The sequence below is a fragment of the Canis lupus genome, chromosome 20 (assembly GCF_003254725.2).
Source record: "Canis lupus dingo isolate Sandy chromosome 20, ASM325472v2, whole genome shotgun sequence".
Taxonomy (NCBI): Eukaryota; Metazoa; Chordata; class Mammalia; order Carnivora; family Canidae; genus Canis; species Canis lupus.
Window position 1 is genome coordinate 49,264,550 of NC_064262.1, and position 15,955 is coordinate 49,280,504.

The following is a 15,955-nucleotide window of genomic DNA, read 5'->3' on the forward strand; positions in this document are numbered from 1 at the left end:
GGGCTGTCGGCAGAGGCAGGGGGCTTCAGGCTGGAAGAATGCAGGCCCTGGCATTCTCCCCCACGGGAGTAGCCTCGTCCCCCAGGAAACAGCAGGAGAAGCATGACACTGAAACCCAGGAGGCTAAGCAGTTACACAGCCGTGGGGTTGTGGTCTCTGAGCAGGAGTCAGCCGGGCCCTGGGGTGCTCCAGGGCGCGGCCTCTCCATGCCCAAGCATGCCCCCTGCATGGTAGAAGCTGAGGCAGGGTCTGGAATGTTCGTGCTATTATTCCAACTCAGTTATGGGTCCTTTCTCGTTGGCCTGCCTTCCGCAGAGAGAACCAGGGCCCCGGGGTCCCCGTGTCGGGCCCCAACCTGTCGACCACCCGGCCGATCCAGCAGGACCTGGGCCGCCAAGACCCGCCGCTGGCGGAGGACATAGACAACATGAGGAACAACAAGCTGGCCACCGCGGGATCGGCCGGCGCCCACGACAGCCTCGGCCGCCCCGGCCTGCCCCAGAGCCCCGCCAGGACCGGGAACAGCACCGACCCCTGCCCCGTGCCGGCCCCGCCCACCACGGGCACCAACCCCCAGAACGCCGCCAGCCGCCGGATGCCCAACAACCCCGGGGACCCGTCTGACCCCGGCCCCCCCAAGACCCCCGAGAACAGCCTTATCGTCACCAACCCCAGCAGCACCCAGACCAACTCAGCGAAGACTGCCAGGAAACCCGACCACACCACAGTGGACATCCCCCCAGCCTGCCCGCCCCCCCTCAACCACACCTGTCGTCCAAGGTGAGACTGCCCCCCCAAGCACCCCCATCACCAGGCGAGGCACCCAGTGTCCTTGGGGCCGAGGGGCTGAGCGGGGCTGCCTGGGCCTGATCCCTGGAGGCTTGGCTGGGGGACCCTGGCCAGTGACCTTACCTCTCTGGCCTCAGTTTCTTCCTCTTGAAATGGGTATAGGTGTGGTTCCTGCCCCTACGGGACTGCCGGGAGGGTTAAATGAGAGAATCCGCCCGCAGTGCCCGGCCCGGGGCTGAACTCAGTAGGTTTGGTGATACTGCCTGAATCCCAGATTCCCATAGAGAAGCCAGGAAGCCACCGCATTTGACAAGCAGTGGATCCTTCTAATGGAAATGGAGGGGCACCAGATGATTTCCTAGGCCGGCGCTGTCCCAAAGAAGTGCGACACAGGCCACACATGTAGTTTTAAACTTTCTAGTAGCCATGTTGAAAGAAAGGAGAGAAGGAGAGAGGAAGCAGTGATTTTAAAAATGAAAAAAAAAAAAAAAAAAAGAGGGGCATCTGGGTGGCTCAGTTACTTGAGTGTCCCACTCTTGATTTCGGCTCAGGTCATGATCTGAGGATCGTGAGATCGATCTCCACATCAGGCTCCATGCTGGGTGTGGAGTCTGCTTAAGATTCTCTCTCTCCCTCTCCCCCTCTCCCCTTAAAAAAAAAAAAAAAAAGAATAGGTGAAATGAACCTTAATAAATCACATTTAATCCAAAGTATTACTTGTATGAATCCAAAATGCCATCATTTCAACATGTGATCGACGTTTTTAATGTTATCAATGAGCTATTTTACGTCCTTTATCTCGTACTCTGTCTTAGAAATTTTGGTGGGTTTTATACTTACAGCGTCTCGAGGTTTAGGATAGCCACTGTTCAAGTGTTAGATGTGTAGGTCTAGGCCCTTGAGAGGTTGGCAGTTGGTGACCTCCCTCCAAGCCCTGCCCCATGTAAGGTGGGGGTCAGAGAAGCAGTGAGAATTTAGAAATGACCCACCAAGTTCATTATTTCCAAAGATGATAACAATAGACCAGGTCCTCCAGTGCCAGTTCTATGCAGGAGATTTCTGTGAGTCTGCTTGGTAAAGGTTCACCACCGTCCTATAAGGTGGATCTTGTCATTGTGCCCATTTTATAGATGAAAATACTGAGGCTCAGAGAAACTCAGCCTGCCCATAGACGCATAGCAAGTTCAAGCTGCAGAATCTGCTCAGGAGGGGGGTGGCCCTTGCCATCAAGAGAGAAGTTTTCATAGGGGGACACTCTGAAGTTTGATGAAGGGAGAGCTCAGTGTTACCATCTGTAACGTGGGTCTATCGGGGCTTCTGGTATCGGCCTCCAAGTGATGGTATGAAGATCCAGTGGGATGAGGGGCAGGTTTGTGTTAACATCCCATGAACCTCCTACCAGACTCAAGGCTATCGAGTGGTTGAGAGCAGGCACTCTGGGACCAAGTTCAAATCCCAGCTTTGCCACATCCCAGCTGTGTGACCTTAGGAAAGTCACTTCACCCCTCTGTGCTAGTTTCTTCATCTGTAAAATGAAGATCATACAGTACCAACCTCATAGGGTCATGTGAGGATTAAATGGCACAATGTGGTGCCTGGCACATTGTAGGCACTTTATAAATGTCAGTTGCTCATCGTCTGAATGGACAGGAGCCCAGAGGCTTATGGGAAATCATGGAGGGAGCCCTGTGTTGGTTCTTGTCCCCACAGTGAACAAAAACGCCAACCCAGACCCACTGCCAAAAAAGGAGGAAGAGAAGAAGGAGGAGGAGGAAGACGACCCTGGGGAAGACGGCCCCAAGCCCATGCCCCCCTACAGCTCCATGTTTATCCTCTCTACGACCAACCCGTGAGTATGGCCTATGGCCAGGACAGGGGGCCGGGGCTCCCACTGGGGCAGTGGAAGTCAGGCCAGAGGACAGGCGCCAACAGCGGGTGATGGGGAGAGTTGCCTCCAAGATCCCATTTGTTCATAAGGGATTTTTGACCAAATTAAAAAACGATGCCCTTTTTTTTAAGTCCTATAAGACAGAAATTTCTCATAAAGTACTGATTTTTTTGAGGGAAAAGACCCCTTTCCTGCCCTCAGCTAGAAGTCGTTGTCATATATATTCAAATCTACAGTCTGTAATGTGAGAGGCACCCCTAAGAAATGGTTGCCTTATGCAGTGCGCAACCTGTACAATCATACCTGGCAGCCCTGGTCCCTGAGTGCTCACTCCTAACCTCTGCTCCACAAGGGTTTGAATTCTAGGCAGATGGTCTCTGAGTTCCATAGCCCTTTGTCTTGGGCATCCTTGGAGAGGATAGATTATTTCGGAGAGAAATTTATTACATGTGTTACTGTGGCTTGTTTGAGGATTGCATTTTTCCAAAGGACATTTCTTGAAACCTGAGTCCCTCAAAATGCCTCCTGACAAAGAAAAATCATGTCAAATAAACTGAGCAGTAACTGGTTTCTATAACCTGCCTCTTGGGACTCTTGAGTCTCATCCTGTGTGCTTCCTTTTTTATTTGGTTGAAAGTATTTTACTAGGACAACACTTATGTGGTATTTAGTGCCGGGCACTGTTGTGAGTGCTTTAAAATTTTTTTTTAATTTCTCATAATAACCCTATGGGATTGGTACTATGCTTATGCCCATTTAACAGATGAAGAAACTGAGGCCCAGAGAGGTGAAGTTACCTATCCAAGGTCATACAGCAAGCGAGAGAGCCCAAACACTGATACCAACATCCCTCTTCTTAACCACTCAGCCTTGCTACCATTCACACAAATTTATGACATATTTATAAATATTATTAGCTCCACTTAAGGGGTTAGGTACTTAAGTATTATCCCATTGCCACATCAAAGGCTAAGGCCTGCAATGTACAATCTCAGTAACTTTCTGGAGCCCCTACTATGTGCCAGGCATATATTAACATCTTTGAGCTTCACATTCTTGTAAGGTAGGCATCACTATTATGGCATTTCATGGAATGAGAGCACTAAGTCACAGAGGGGATGAGTAACTTGCCTAAGGTCACCCAATTAAGTTAAAAAAAAAGAAGAAATCTATTTAACCCAGAATTTCCCAATTTTATTTGACCACAGGACATTGTACGCATGAAAAACGTTTTCATCTCCTACAGAATCAAAGATAATATTTCTTCAACTCAGTCTGGGAATCAACGATTTTCCAAGAGGGTTGTTTGGAAGTGATAGGAACTTATCAACAGGGCCTGTGAATATCTTCCCTGGCCACGGGCTCAACTTCTTGAGGTTCCATGACCCCCATGAGGGCCCCCCAGATCTTGATACTTTGTTGGGCGTGGGACCTTGGGCATTAGAGATCTCAGGGCGGTGACATAAGGAGATTACAGAAGGAAAGAGTTTGTAAGCCCGCAATCTGAGTGGACCTCTGCACACCCGCCTGTCCCCAACAGCCTTCGCCGCCTGTGCCATTACATCCTGAACCTGCGCTACTTTGAGATGTGCATCCTCATGGTCATCGCCATGAGCAGCATCGCCCTGGCAGCTGAGGACCCCGTGCAGCCCAACGCACCACGAAACAACGTGAGTCCCGCCCAGCAGGCCCCTTCCTGGCTGGGCTCCTCTGTTTGGAAGGAATGTCAGGGTTACCCCCCGGACACAGCCCTGGGAGCACCTCAGTCGCTGGTTCGGAGGGGAAGTTCTGACTCACTGAGGATACTCTTGGAGCAGGACATTCTTGGAGGAGGCAGGGGCCCTGTGTACATGGCAAGGGAAAAGGTAGCCTAGGGTGGGTGGGGCTAAAAATTGCTGGAATCCCCGGTAGAGGGAGTGAGGTGGGCATCATATGGAGGTACGCACACTGTGCCAGGTCTCACCAAACGGACTTCTTGGTTTGGACACGAGCTTTGAAAGAAAGGGCAATTTTGACTCAGAAACATAGCCCGCACTTTCAGCTTTTTGGAGAGCTAAAAAAAGCTCTCCCTTTAGGGGTCCAGGGTCTGCTAGCAGTTCCTGTTAACTGAGCGCTTGCTGTGTTCCAGGCACAACCCCAGGCACTTGGTACATAAGCTCTCCCAGGTGTCCCCATTTGGACAGATGGGGAAACTGAGGTTCAGGAAGGTTAAGTGACCCGACCAAGATCACACAGCACAATTCCATTTCTGCCTCCCCTGGAGCTTCGGCTGCTTCCTTCAACTGTCTGTTTATTGAGCACCTGCTGTGTGCATGACTTCCCGTGAGTCCTGCCAAGTAAGAATGAGTGAGTGCCTGTGGTTGAGAGGGGAGAGTAAGAGACGGGACAGGCGGAGGCGTGGCAGATTCTGGACTGGTAGCAGCACCCCCTGCCCCAGCTCCTTCCTGCCCCCCACCCCCCCAGAGTCAAAGGTACATTTTCCACTGGGAGCCAGCCCTGCTGCCCTCGCTAAGTAGGTTAGGAGCCTGGTGAGGCTGGCAAGCCCCATAAATCAAGCCTGCCCGACAGCAGCTTACCTTGCACTTTCCCTTCCTCTGCAGGCCTGGCAGGGCCCCCAGGGACCCGATGGGGGAGTCGGAAGGAAATAATTAGAACAAGGCTCCCAGAAGAAATTGGTACCAGGGCAGGGCTGAGGCTGCACTCTGTTATCTCCTGCTGCCCGCTCTCCCCCAGGGACCGCAGGGAGCCGGGCCCGGGAGGGGCGTCCCGAGAGGGGTCAGCAAACCCCCTGCCAACTCTGGGAGACCAGAGAAGGACTCTGTCGCTGGTTCCCCAGGGGCCTGAGGGAACCCAGCCAGGCTCAGCCCGTGGCAGCCCATGGAGCATTTGCAAAGCTTTGGATCCCCTGCCCCCACTGCAGCAGAAACTTCTCTCCTCAAAGCCCTCCCCCTTCAAGGACACCTTGGTCCTCCGCTGCCAGCTGATGTCCGGGGACCCCTCCCCCAGTTCTTTTGTTGGCCGAACTAGAACAGGCCTCAGAAAAGTGCAGGAAGCACACGATGCCTCTCTCAAGGATTTAAAGCGCCCACAACCCCCCACCAGGGCAAGAAGTAGAACAAAACTACCCCCGACCTCAGCGCCCTCTCTTCTCTCTGGAGTCAGGGCTCACAACCAGGGACAACGTCTGGGGACACGTTTGGTTGTTGTGATTTGGGGTGAGCAGCGAGGAGCTACGGGCATCTGGAGGGTAGAGGCCAGGGGTACTGCTCGGAAAACCCACCCCTGCAGGTAACCGTGACACACGCACCCCCTTTGGGAATAAGCTTAGCTTCTCGAATTTTCCCGGCTGGTGCATCCTTAAGCACTCGATTTTGGTTTTGCTCATTTCTGACACTCAGCGGATGGGATCATCTCCTGCCCCATTTTGTGTCACCCAACACCGTGTCCCCCATGAGATAAACACTAATCAGTACAGGGAGTGACGGGCATTCTTTTTTGCCGCTGTTTTTTTTTTTTTTTTTTTTAGATTTATTTATTTATTTATGATAGAGAGAGAGAGAGAGAGAGAGGCAGAGACACAAGAGGAGGGAGAAGCAGGCTCCATGCCGGGAGCCCGACGCGGAACTCGATCCCAGGACTCCAGGATCGCGCCCTGGGCCAAAGGCAGGCGCCAAACCGCTGAGCCACCCAGGGATCCCCTCGCCGCTGTTTTCTATTCCGCCGTGTGGCACGATCTGTTTATCCATCCTCCTGTTGATGCGTGTTTGGATTGTTTCCAGTTGAAAATGCGTCACCACACAACCCCTTGCCCTGGGCATGTCACCGGGGATGCCTGGGCATGACTTTCTTTGGGGTGTAACACCATAAATGGAGTTTCCGGGTCATAGAATTTACATGCAGTCAGGCTGACTAGATGCAGCCAGGTGTTTGCTGGATGACCCAGTGACACCTGCGCGGGCAGAGTATGGGGCTCCCAGTGCCCCCAGGCTTGTCAACACTTGGTGCTGGAGACTCTCGGGCCTAGCGGACCCGGTGGGTATGGAGTGGAATCTCTCTAAGGCTTCGATTTGCATTTCCCTGTGATAAATGAGTCTGAGAACACTTCTGGATTAAACTGAGCCACAGGACATTGCCATTTGTAGAAGTCAAAGGGTTTGCATATTTGACAGAGTCAAACCCAATTTGTTGGTCTCTTGGTTTCCTCTTGCCTGATTTAATTCATTGAGCTCTCCAGAATTTGATTCACCCAACCACCTGACCTGCCCTTCCCCCACTCCCTTCCTTCCTTTTTTCCCCTCTGCTTTTCCTTCATTGCTTTGCTTAGTAATTACTAAATGTGCAACTACTATGTGCCAGGTGTTGAGCTAAATGTCAAGGATTGACAGGGGGTGAGATGGTCCCTGGCTTCCCAGAGCACAGGGTCTTTAGTCATGCTCAGCCCTCCACCTCTTAGGCCTCAGGTGCTTTCTCTGCACCCAGATGCTTGCACCTATCTCCCAACCCCCCACCTCAGGAAGCCAGCCATCCTGGCCACTCTGGTCCCTGCTGGCCCTTCAAGCACCATCATAATGGGAATGTGAGTTGCAACCATACAGATCACAGAACCCTGTTCGTTCCTACAGGACCCAGTACAATTCCAGCTCCTCGTGCATTCATTCAGCAAACATGTCTTGAGTGCCAGCAGTATGCTTGGGCCTGTTTTACGAGCTGGAGGTGCTACAGGGACAGCCAAACACCCATGCCTTCATGGGGCTGACATCTCGGGTTAAGAACATGGAGAATGAGATCACTTGATGACTATAACAAATTATAACAACTAGGTTGCAAGAGTGGGTGGTTAGGCTTGTAAGGGAAATAGCAAGCACCAGAAAGAAGGACTTTAAACAGGCAGTAGGGGAAAGGGTCACCGAGAAAGTGATACGTGAGCCAAGTCATAAAGAAGGAGAGAGGGAATCAGGTGGCATGTGGGGTGGACGTAACCTCCTGTGCAAAGGCCCTGAGATAAAGACACCCAGGATGGCAGGAACAGCAAGAGCAAGCAGATGTAAGAGGAGACGAGGGCGAAGAGGTGACCAGGCGGAGCATTCAGGGCCCTGGGGGCCACCAGGAGGACTTTGGCTGTTACCTCAAGTGAGATCAGAGCTTACGGAGGATTCTAGAGCAGAGAAGGACCTAACCTGACTCGGGTGCTCACAGGCGTCCCCCTGGTGGTGGGGCTCCATAAATATCAGCTCTTTTCCTTTTTCTTTTCTTTTCTTTTTTTTAAGATTTATTTATTTATTTATTCATGAAAGACACAGAGAGAGGCAGAGACACAGGCAGAGGGAGAAGCAGGTTCCCTGCAGGGAGCCCGATGTGGGACTCGATCCCGGGACCAGGATCACACCCTGAGCTAAAGGCAGATGCTCAACCATGGAGCCACCCATCGGGAATCTGATGGAGTCTGCCCCCTGCATTTGTCACCTGCCCAACCCACCCCTTGGGGGCAGCGTCACATGCTCACCCTGAGGTCACGCCAGAGGCGTACCATGACATGCCCTAGAGAGGGGCCAGGCTGCAGGCCGGTGCTCATCCGGGCAGAAGCCATCCAGCCCTGGCCCCGTGTAAGGCAGAGGGAGGGAAGGGATGCGGGGAGAAATGCCCCCTGTGTGATGAGGACATGGCTGTAGAGCTGGTGAGGGAGTTTGACACCTGGTGTCTGGCTTAGACGGGTGGTCGGGTGGTCGTGTTTAGGAGACCCGACGATTTCCTGATGAATGCCAGCAGGTCAAGGGCATTGGGACGTCAGACTCATCATCAACAGGGATACACCCCTCCCTGAACTTTCCCAAGACCACCTTCACTTTATATTGAGCTTTGGCCAAATAAAAAAGAAACCCTTCCCACCCCGTAAGCCAACCATCCTGAGTGATTTTGTTAGGATTTTGCTGCCATCTGCTGGACATTTTCTTTTTTTTCTTTTCTTCTTTTTTTTTTCTATTTTCTTTTTTAAGATTTTATTCATTTATTCCTGAGACACAGAGAGAAGCAGGCTCCTCACAGGGAGCCCGATGCGGGACTTGATCCCCGGAGCCCTGAGCCAAAGGCAGATGCCCAACCGCTGAGCCACCCAGGCATCCCTCTGCTGGGCATTTTCATACACAACATACAAATCTGTACTCTGAGACAGGATGGGAGGGGCCCTTGTGCAGTGCACACCCTGCCCAACTGTATGTGACAGCCATGTTTCCTCCTCTGCTTGGAGAGTGTGTTCCGTGGGACTTTACTGGAGACCACACACCCCAGTGCGCCATCACTACGTTCATGGGGACTGCTGGAGCAAGCCAATGACCTGCTGCCCCCTTGCTTTTATCACCTACAGGTGCTGCGATATTTTGACTACGTTTTTACAGGCGTCTTTACCTTTGAGATGGTGATCAAGGTGAGTGCTGAGAGAGCCAGGGATCCAAGGGCGTCTTCACCCTCAAGAATGCTGCCCTGGCGGCGCTGGCTGGCCCAGGGGATTAGAAATGCTTGTTGGGCAGAAGCAAGGACTAGATAGAGTGAGTGAGGAAAGGGAGGAAACGAGGGCAGGGAGGTGACAGGGACAGATCCTGCAGGGCCTTGTGGGTCACAGGGAAGACTTTGACTTTAACCCCAAGCAAGGTGGGAGCCATAGAGGGTTCTGAGCAGAGGAGGGACTTGAGGCTCTGGCCTCGTTGGGGAGGACAGACTTGAGGAAGGGGCAGGGTGGGCGAGAGTCAAGAGAACTAGGATTGGGCAGTCGTACTGGTCCAGACCAGGCAGAGAATGATGGGGCGTGGACCAGGGTGGTGGTGGAGAAAGTGGGTACATTCTTGAAAGGTTTGCTGATGGATTCCATGTGGGGGAATGAGACAAAGAGGAGTCAAGGGAGACCCCAAGGCTTGGACCCGAGAACCAGCAGGTCGGCACTGCCTTTCATGAGGCGGGAGGTATATTGGGCTCCCCCAGGTGCCTCGGGCCACTGTCCCATCCCTCGCCACGTCCCCTCTTCATGCCCCTCCCCCAGAGGCTGGAAAGGAAGGTCCTGCTCCCCAAGGTAGGACGAGGGATCAGAGCACTGTCTCTTCTCACCCCTAGATGATCGACCTGGGGCTCGTCCTGCACCAGGGTGCCTACTTCCGCGACCTCTGGAACATTCTCGACTTCATAGTGGTCAGTGGGGCCCTGGTGGCCTTTGCCTTCACGTAAGTCTCCTCTTGAGGCTTCCACTTGCCTCTCTGCCCCCCGCCGCCAGCCCGGGGCTGCCCATTGGATCAGGGAACATGTTCTCAGGGCATAGAGATGGGGAGAGTGTGCTCTGGGAGGTGGGAGACATCCGCATGCCCCCAGGAAGAGCTTCGACTGGCTTTTGCATGACGTCTGCTGTGCAGGAAGAAGGAGAAGGGCCCCCACCTTCTACCTCCTCACACAGCCACGTCACCGACCCCTTGCTCTGCTGCTTTTAGTAGAATAGCTCCGCCGGGACATCTCATCTTCCTTCTGCTCTACTAGCTCCACCCCAACTGCTGTCTCTGAGAGCCCCTAAAAAAGAAAACCAAGAAGTGAATGTGCATGAGAATTTGGACCCCCCACCCTGTGCCTGAAGGCCCTGTAGACCTGGTGACTCCCTTTGTGTCTTTTACTTCTCCTGGTGGTCCTAGGACTCTCTGCCTCCTCAAAGGCCATGCATCATTGTGTAACTCCAAGATGACAACTGGGTTGTGGGTCGCCATTCCAGGCCATTCCATCCAAGATGGTGCCCAAATTGTAGGGACCCATTCCAAGGTGGCCCCTAAGTTCCAGACAGCATTTCGAGGTGGCACTCAGGGGCTGGGCAGCCACTAGATCTTAGGGCCCTGATAGCAAACATAGTGGTACATTCCCCACATTAGAGAACTTGGAGCAGGTTGAGAAGACCTGACCAGGTCCTAATCCAGGACAGATCTTCTTGGGAACCCTGTCTGTGTCCACCGCAGTGGATCATTCCCAGAAAGGAAAGTCTCAGGGACTCTAACCCACCTCACCCCCATAGTGATAAATCAGAGGCTTCCTTTGTGCCTCTGCCTCCGAGCTGCCTTCTCAGCAGATCTCCAGGGGTTCTCGAATGGCCCCCCCAACCAAACAATGAAGACTTGGTTTGTCAGTAGGCCAGAGTGGTGGCTCATTTCCAATTTAAGGGCTAACGTGGGCCGCTCTCAGATTCTTCCCTGGGAACACAATGAGGTCAAGCTGTGTCAGAACAGCAAGAAACTCCAGGGTTCTGGATGCTTCCAAGCTGGTGGAGAGGTACCATAAGGGTCAGTGGGTTGATTATATTTCTGACTCTGGCCAGACGTCCCACTCCCTTTTCCTTTTATCTTCTACTTTCTTTTCCTCTTTCTATGTCTGCTCTCCTTCCACCTCGTCTCCTTCCTTTCTCCTTCTTCCTCCCTCCTTTCTTCTCTCTCCCCCCCATCACTTTCCCTATTTTAAATTACTTGTTTAAGTATTAGAGCAGTGGAAGACACTCTAAAAAACCCCAAAACTTTGGCTTTGTTATTAAAGTGTTCTGAAATTTTAAGAAATGAAGTGAGTAAAGTGCAGAGTGAATTAGAGAGAAAAGATTGCCACAGATGAGACAAAGAATTGATGGCCTCCATATATAGAAAGTAATTACAAGTCAATAAGAAACATGAAACTCAATAGGTAAATGGACAAGAGATATAAACAGAAATTTTGCAGAATACTAACAACTAATAAAAATGGGAGGGGGGAATCAGCCCCCTTGGAATTCAGAGAAATGCAAAATACAAATAAGATACAATTTGTTTCCTACCAAGATAGCACCAGTTTCTTCCGAAAAGATTTTTAAAGTGTATATGACAGCGTCATGAAATACGCTCCTCCCTCCCTCCATGAGCTATTTGTGTGATGCCTACAAGGTGTCTGGTAGGCACCAAGCTAGGTCCTAAGAAAATTTCAACTCTGAAGAGCCAAAACGTTTTACAACCCTCAGCCTGGAGTGAATCCATCCCCTCTGGAAATAGTCTACGTGTGTCTCTACCCCTGTTTGTCTCTGTTTCTGTCCCAAATCCCCTTCCCTCCCTGGCTTCTGTTTCTTTTTTCTTCTTTCTCTGTCCTTTTTTTTTTTTTTCTCTTCTTCCCTCTGACTGCTTTTCCTTCTCTTTCTCCTTTTCCTTCTCTTTCTCCTTTTCCTTCCCTCTCTCTGTCTCTGTCCCTCTGTCTGGCTCATATCCTCTTTCCTCTCCCTTCTCTCTCTCTGTCTCTATCTCTCTCTTTCTCTTTCTCTCTCCCTCCTCCGACCCTGGCCCTTATCTTTTGGTGATATGGGCCTGACCATCTGCCTAACATGGCCTGTGTGGCCTAGAGAATGTGGACACTCGGCCACGTGCTCTGGCATCAGGAGACCCAGTCCTCACCTTGCTCTGACCAGTGGTGGTCTCTGTGATGAGGAGGGGCAAGCTCTGGCAGGCATGTCGCCCATCCTTGCTCAGGCCTTCCAGGATTATGTCTTCCCAGCAGCCCCCCCCCCACAAGTCTCCTAGGGCTCAGGAGGTGATGGGTCGGGGGGGGACCCTGTCGGCCACATGCCTCCATACACGCACAACCACCCTTTGCCAGCTAGGCCCAGGGTGGTAGGTCTTGCCCTATGTGGTCCCCACTGGGTATAGAACAAAAGAAGTGGGCCTGCACCCCATCAGCTCACCCTTGGCCTTGGCACTTTCCTCCCAGACCTCTTTTGGAGCCAACATGGTTCAGTAAAGAAGAGGGGGGCCCCCACTGTTGCCCAGCCTCACCTCTGTCCCCCAATTTGACCTCACAATTTGGGGAAGGAGTAGCCTCCAAAAGACTTGGGACTTTCAACCGTAGAACTTTTGCCATAATGAGCTATAGTTTACAATATGCTGTTTCTAGGATCCCTGGAGCTACAATTAGGCTCTACTTTAAGCAAACAATTTGTGAAATCAAAATTATTTTTCAACCAAAAATCAATCAGCAGGATGATTCTTTGTGTTGCAAAAGAATCTGCTAGAGGGAGCTGATTTTTTTTTGAATTTTCATTTTATATATGAAATTATACAAGGGCATTCAAAATGAGCCTACAACTCACAAAAATTTGGCAGCATATTTGTAGTCAATCTTTTATACTGCTTCTATGAAGTTGCTACAGGCATAAAGCCAGCCATCCCGTGACCTTGAAAATCCCCGTTTTGAATGTTTTTGGGTTGTTGTTTTTTTTTTTTTTTTTTTTTCCAATTCCTATGCAAGGAAGGTTCCAGGCTGGGATTTAAGGACATCATTTCAGCCTCGATGGCCTCATAGATCTTACAGGAATTTGGGGCGGGGGTAGAATTTGCCAGTGGGATCCTAACAAGTGCCAGCAGCTCTCAGGGTATTTTAAAAGAGCTGAGAGCCGTGAGAACACCTTTAGATGATGGTCATAGGAATAGGAGAGGTAGATCCTGAGAATCCCTGCCACACCCTCCCTGTCTTTTTTTTTTTTTTTTAATTTTTATTTATTTATGATAGTCACAGAGAGAGAGAGAGAGGCAGAGACACAGGCCGAGGGAGAAGCAGGCTCCATGCACCGGGAGCCCGATGTGGGATTCGATCCCGGGTCTCCAGGATCGCGCCCTGGGCCAAAGGCAGGCGCCAAACCGCTGCGCCACCCAGGGATCCCATACACACCCTCCCTGTCTTGCTGCAAAGAATCCATCTGATGCTCCCATCTCTCCTTCAAGGCAGGGCTGCAGGCCTAGCACAACTGGCCGAGCACCTTGATCAAGCTGCTCCTGCATGCCCAGGGCTAATCTGCCAAAAAGCCAGAGGAGGAGCCCCTGAGCTGCAACTTTTCTCCCCAGAAAAGTTTCAGAATCCTGCCCCCTGGCTGTAGGGTTCTGGCCTCTTTTGCCTGAGAATGCTTCTTGCCCAAAAAAACTTTGCTACTGTCTTTCCATGTTGGATGTCATATTGGCAGGAATGGGGGATTCTCTGAGGGTCTCAGCCTGAGTACCCAACCCCAGAGTCCTTTGCTTCTTTCCTTTCTCGTCTTTTAGCTCAACTTATCTGTCCTGTGCCCATCTCTTCATAGATGAAGCTGAGAGCTCCAAGAGGTGTTAGATTAGTCTTAACTGCTTTAGAAAGAGGCTCCTGCAATTCTATCTGGTTTGTCTCTATATGCAAATCCCTTAGCCTCCCTGTGCCTCAGTTTCCCCATTAAATAGAAAAACGACTTGGTGTTAACAGTGACAGCTTCCACATATTCAGTTCTCACCAACAACCTCCTGTGGGCAGTTGTCTCATCGTCCCCATTTTGTAGATGAGGAAATTGAGGCCCAGGGGGATTGAGAAGGGAAACGAATCTGGCAGGGTCACTAAGGTGATCGGCCGTCCGATTCAGGGTCGCTGCCCGTCTCCCAGCCCCGAACATGGAAGCTTTCGCAAACCAGCAGAAGGACGCCTGACAGCTTAGCCCGCCTGGGTTCCTCAAAAGCCGGGGGGCGGGGGCACGAGGCTGCTCCCTTCTTTGTTGAAAGGAATCTTGCTGTTTTGGCCTTTTGGGGTGGAGGCGAGGATTCTGCATCAGTGCTATGATCGTGGCCCCGTCTCGGATGTGGGAAAACTATCCCTGTGGTCCTCCAAGGGATGTGTCGAAGCTCTGCTAATGGGTTACCACCCCTCCTGCACCTCACCCAGATCTGTGTGTGTGTGCGTGTCCCGCTCCTTCCACTGACTGTGCGCCATGTCCATGCGACCACCATTAACACACCATCTCATGAGCCATCACACATGATATCACGCTCTGTGCCCATGCATTGGGGCGGCCAACTGACATTTCTCAGCAGCTGGTGGATCCTGCCCTCACTGCCAAGAGTCCATCTGGCGCTGCCACTCCTCCCTCAAGGCAGGCCAGCACAGCTGACAGACGCCTTGATCAAGCCTCTCCTGCATGCTCGGGAGCCCAACTGCCAGGAAGCCAAAGAAGGAGCCCTCAGGCTACCACATTTTTAATCCCATCCTCAAAACAGCCCCTGCACTGAAGGCGTTTTCTTTTTTCTTATGTGTGATAAAATGGAAAGAAGATTTGAGTGCAAGACACACGAACTGGGGTTTGAATCTCAGCCTGCCACTTCCTAGCTGTGTGACCTTGGGCAGGTCACTCTCCCTCTCTGGGCCTCGGCTTCCTCATCTGGAAAACAGGCATGATGGTGTCACCTTCCCACAGGCAACCATGGTGACATTCAGAAGACTCACATTTTACACCCAAAGGTAGCGGGTCAGGGAGAAATCACTGTCAATGAGAGATCTGTCAACAATCACAGAGGAGAATCTACGTGAGTCTAAGTGTGCAATAATTCCTAGATACATTGAGCTTTGAGATAAAAAGGTAGAGGAGAGAAAAAAATCCAACGGGAATATTTGTAGACATTTAAACCATTCTGTTTTCATTTTTTTAATTCTTTTTTTTTTAAGATTTTATTTGTTCATGAGAGACAGAGAGGCAGAGACATAGAAAGAGGGAGAAGCGGGCTCCCCACATGGAGGATCCCAGGATCACGCCCTGAGCCTAAGGCAGACGCCCAGCCGCTGAGCCACCCAGGTGCCCCTAAACCATTCTGTTTTTAGAAATACTAACTTTGAAAGAGGCAGCAGGTGGGAAGTCCTGGAGTGTACCTGCCGGCAGCAGGGCCTCCCCTCTCTGATGGCAGCCAGGTTTCTCCGGCCTTCACCTCCTCCAGCCGTGGTTAGAGAGTCATAGTGACACCGAGCCTGACTCCAAAGTTGAGCTGCGTGAGGCTTCGTACCAGATGCCAAGAGCTTCGTCTCAGGACTCCCAGGAGCTGCCTCTAACTACACCCCAAATCGGAGCTCTTTGCTAACCTCCCTCTGCTTCCTGACTCAGGGGGTAAAGCCAAGGCCATAGCTACCACGCACGAAGCATCAGAATCCCCCAGGTCTGTTTCATAGATGAGGATGACAGTTAGGGGCAGAGCTGAGATTCAAGCCCCAGCGCCCCCACTCCGAAAGCTCACGACTTTCGAGCCATTCTAAAACCTCCCAGCCCCAGAACCTCTGGAGAAAAAGGATTTCTCCAGCTCTTGGCAGTGACCTTCAGTGGCGAGTTCGCCTTTGATAACTGGCGACTTTCTGGCTGTCCTGCTACTTGGAAATTTGGCTTTCTTGGTGCTGTTGGGCAGTGCCGGGAGCCTGCCGAGGGCAGGGGACCGAACGGGGGCTTCCAGATGGAAGGATGGACGTCGGCCAGAGCCGCAA

At 51.7% G+C, this 15,955-nt stretch overlaps 1 protein-coding gene across 1 annotated transcript in view; it reads left to right on the forward strand.

The window, feature by feature from the left end:
* CACNA1A (calcium voltage-gated channel subunit alpha1 A) overlaps nt 1-15,955 on the forward strand; it is a 220,492-nt gene that overhangs the window by 154,973 nt on the left and 49,564 nt on the right. Inside the window, exons 20-24 of the mRNA XM_049098218.1 lie at nt 316-780; nt 2,399-2,638; nt 4,218-4,347; nt 9,039-9,098; nt 9,779-9,885. Coding sequence (XP_048954175.1) covers nt 316-780; nt 2,399-2,638; nt 4,218-4,347; nt 9,039-9,098; nt 9,779-9,885 — 1,002 coding nt within the window. The remainder of the gene's footprint in view (nt 1-315; nt 781-2,398; nt 2,639-4,217; nt 4,348-9,038; nt 9,099-9,778; nt 9,886-15,955) is intronic.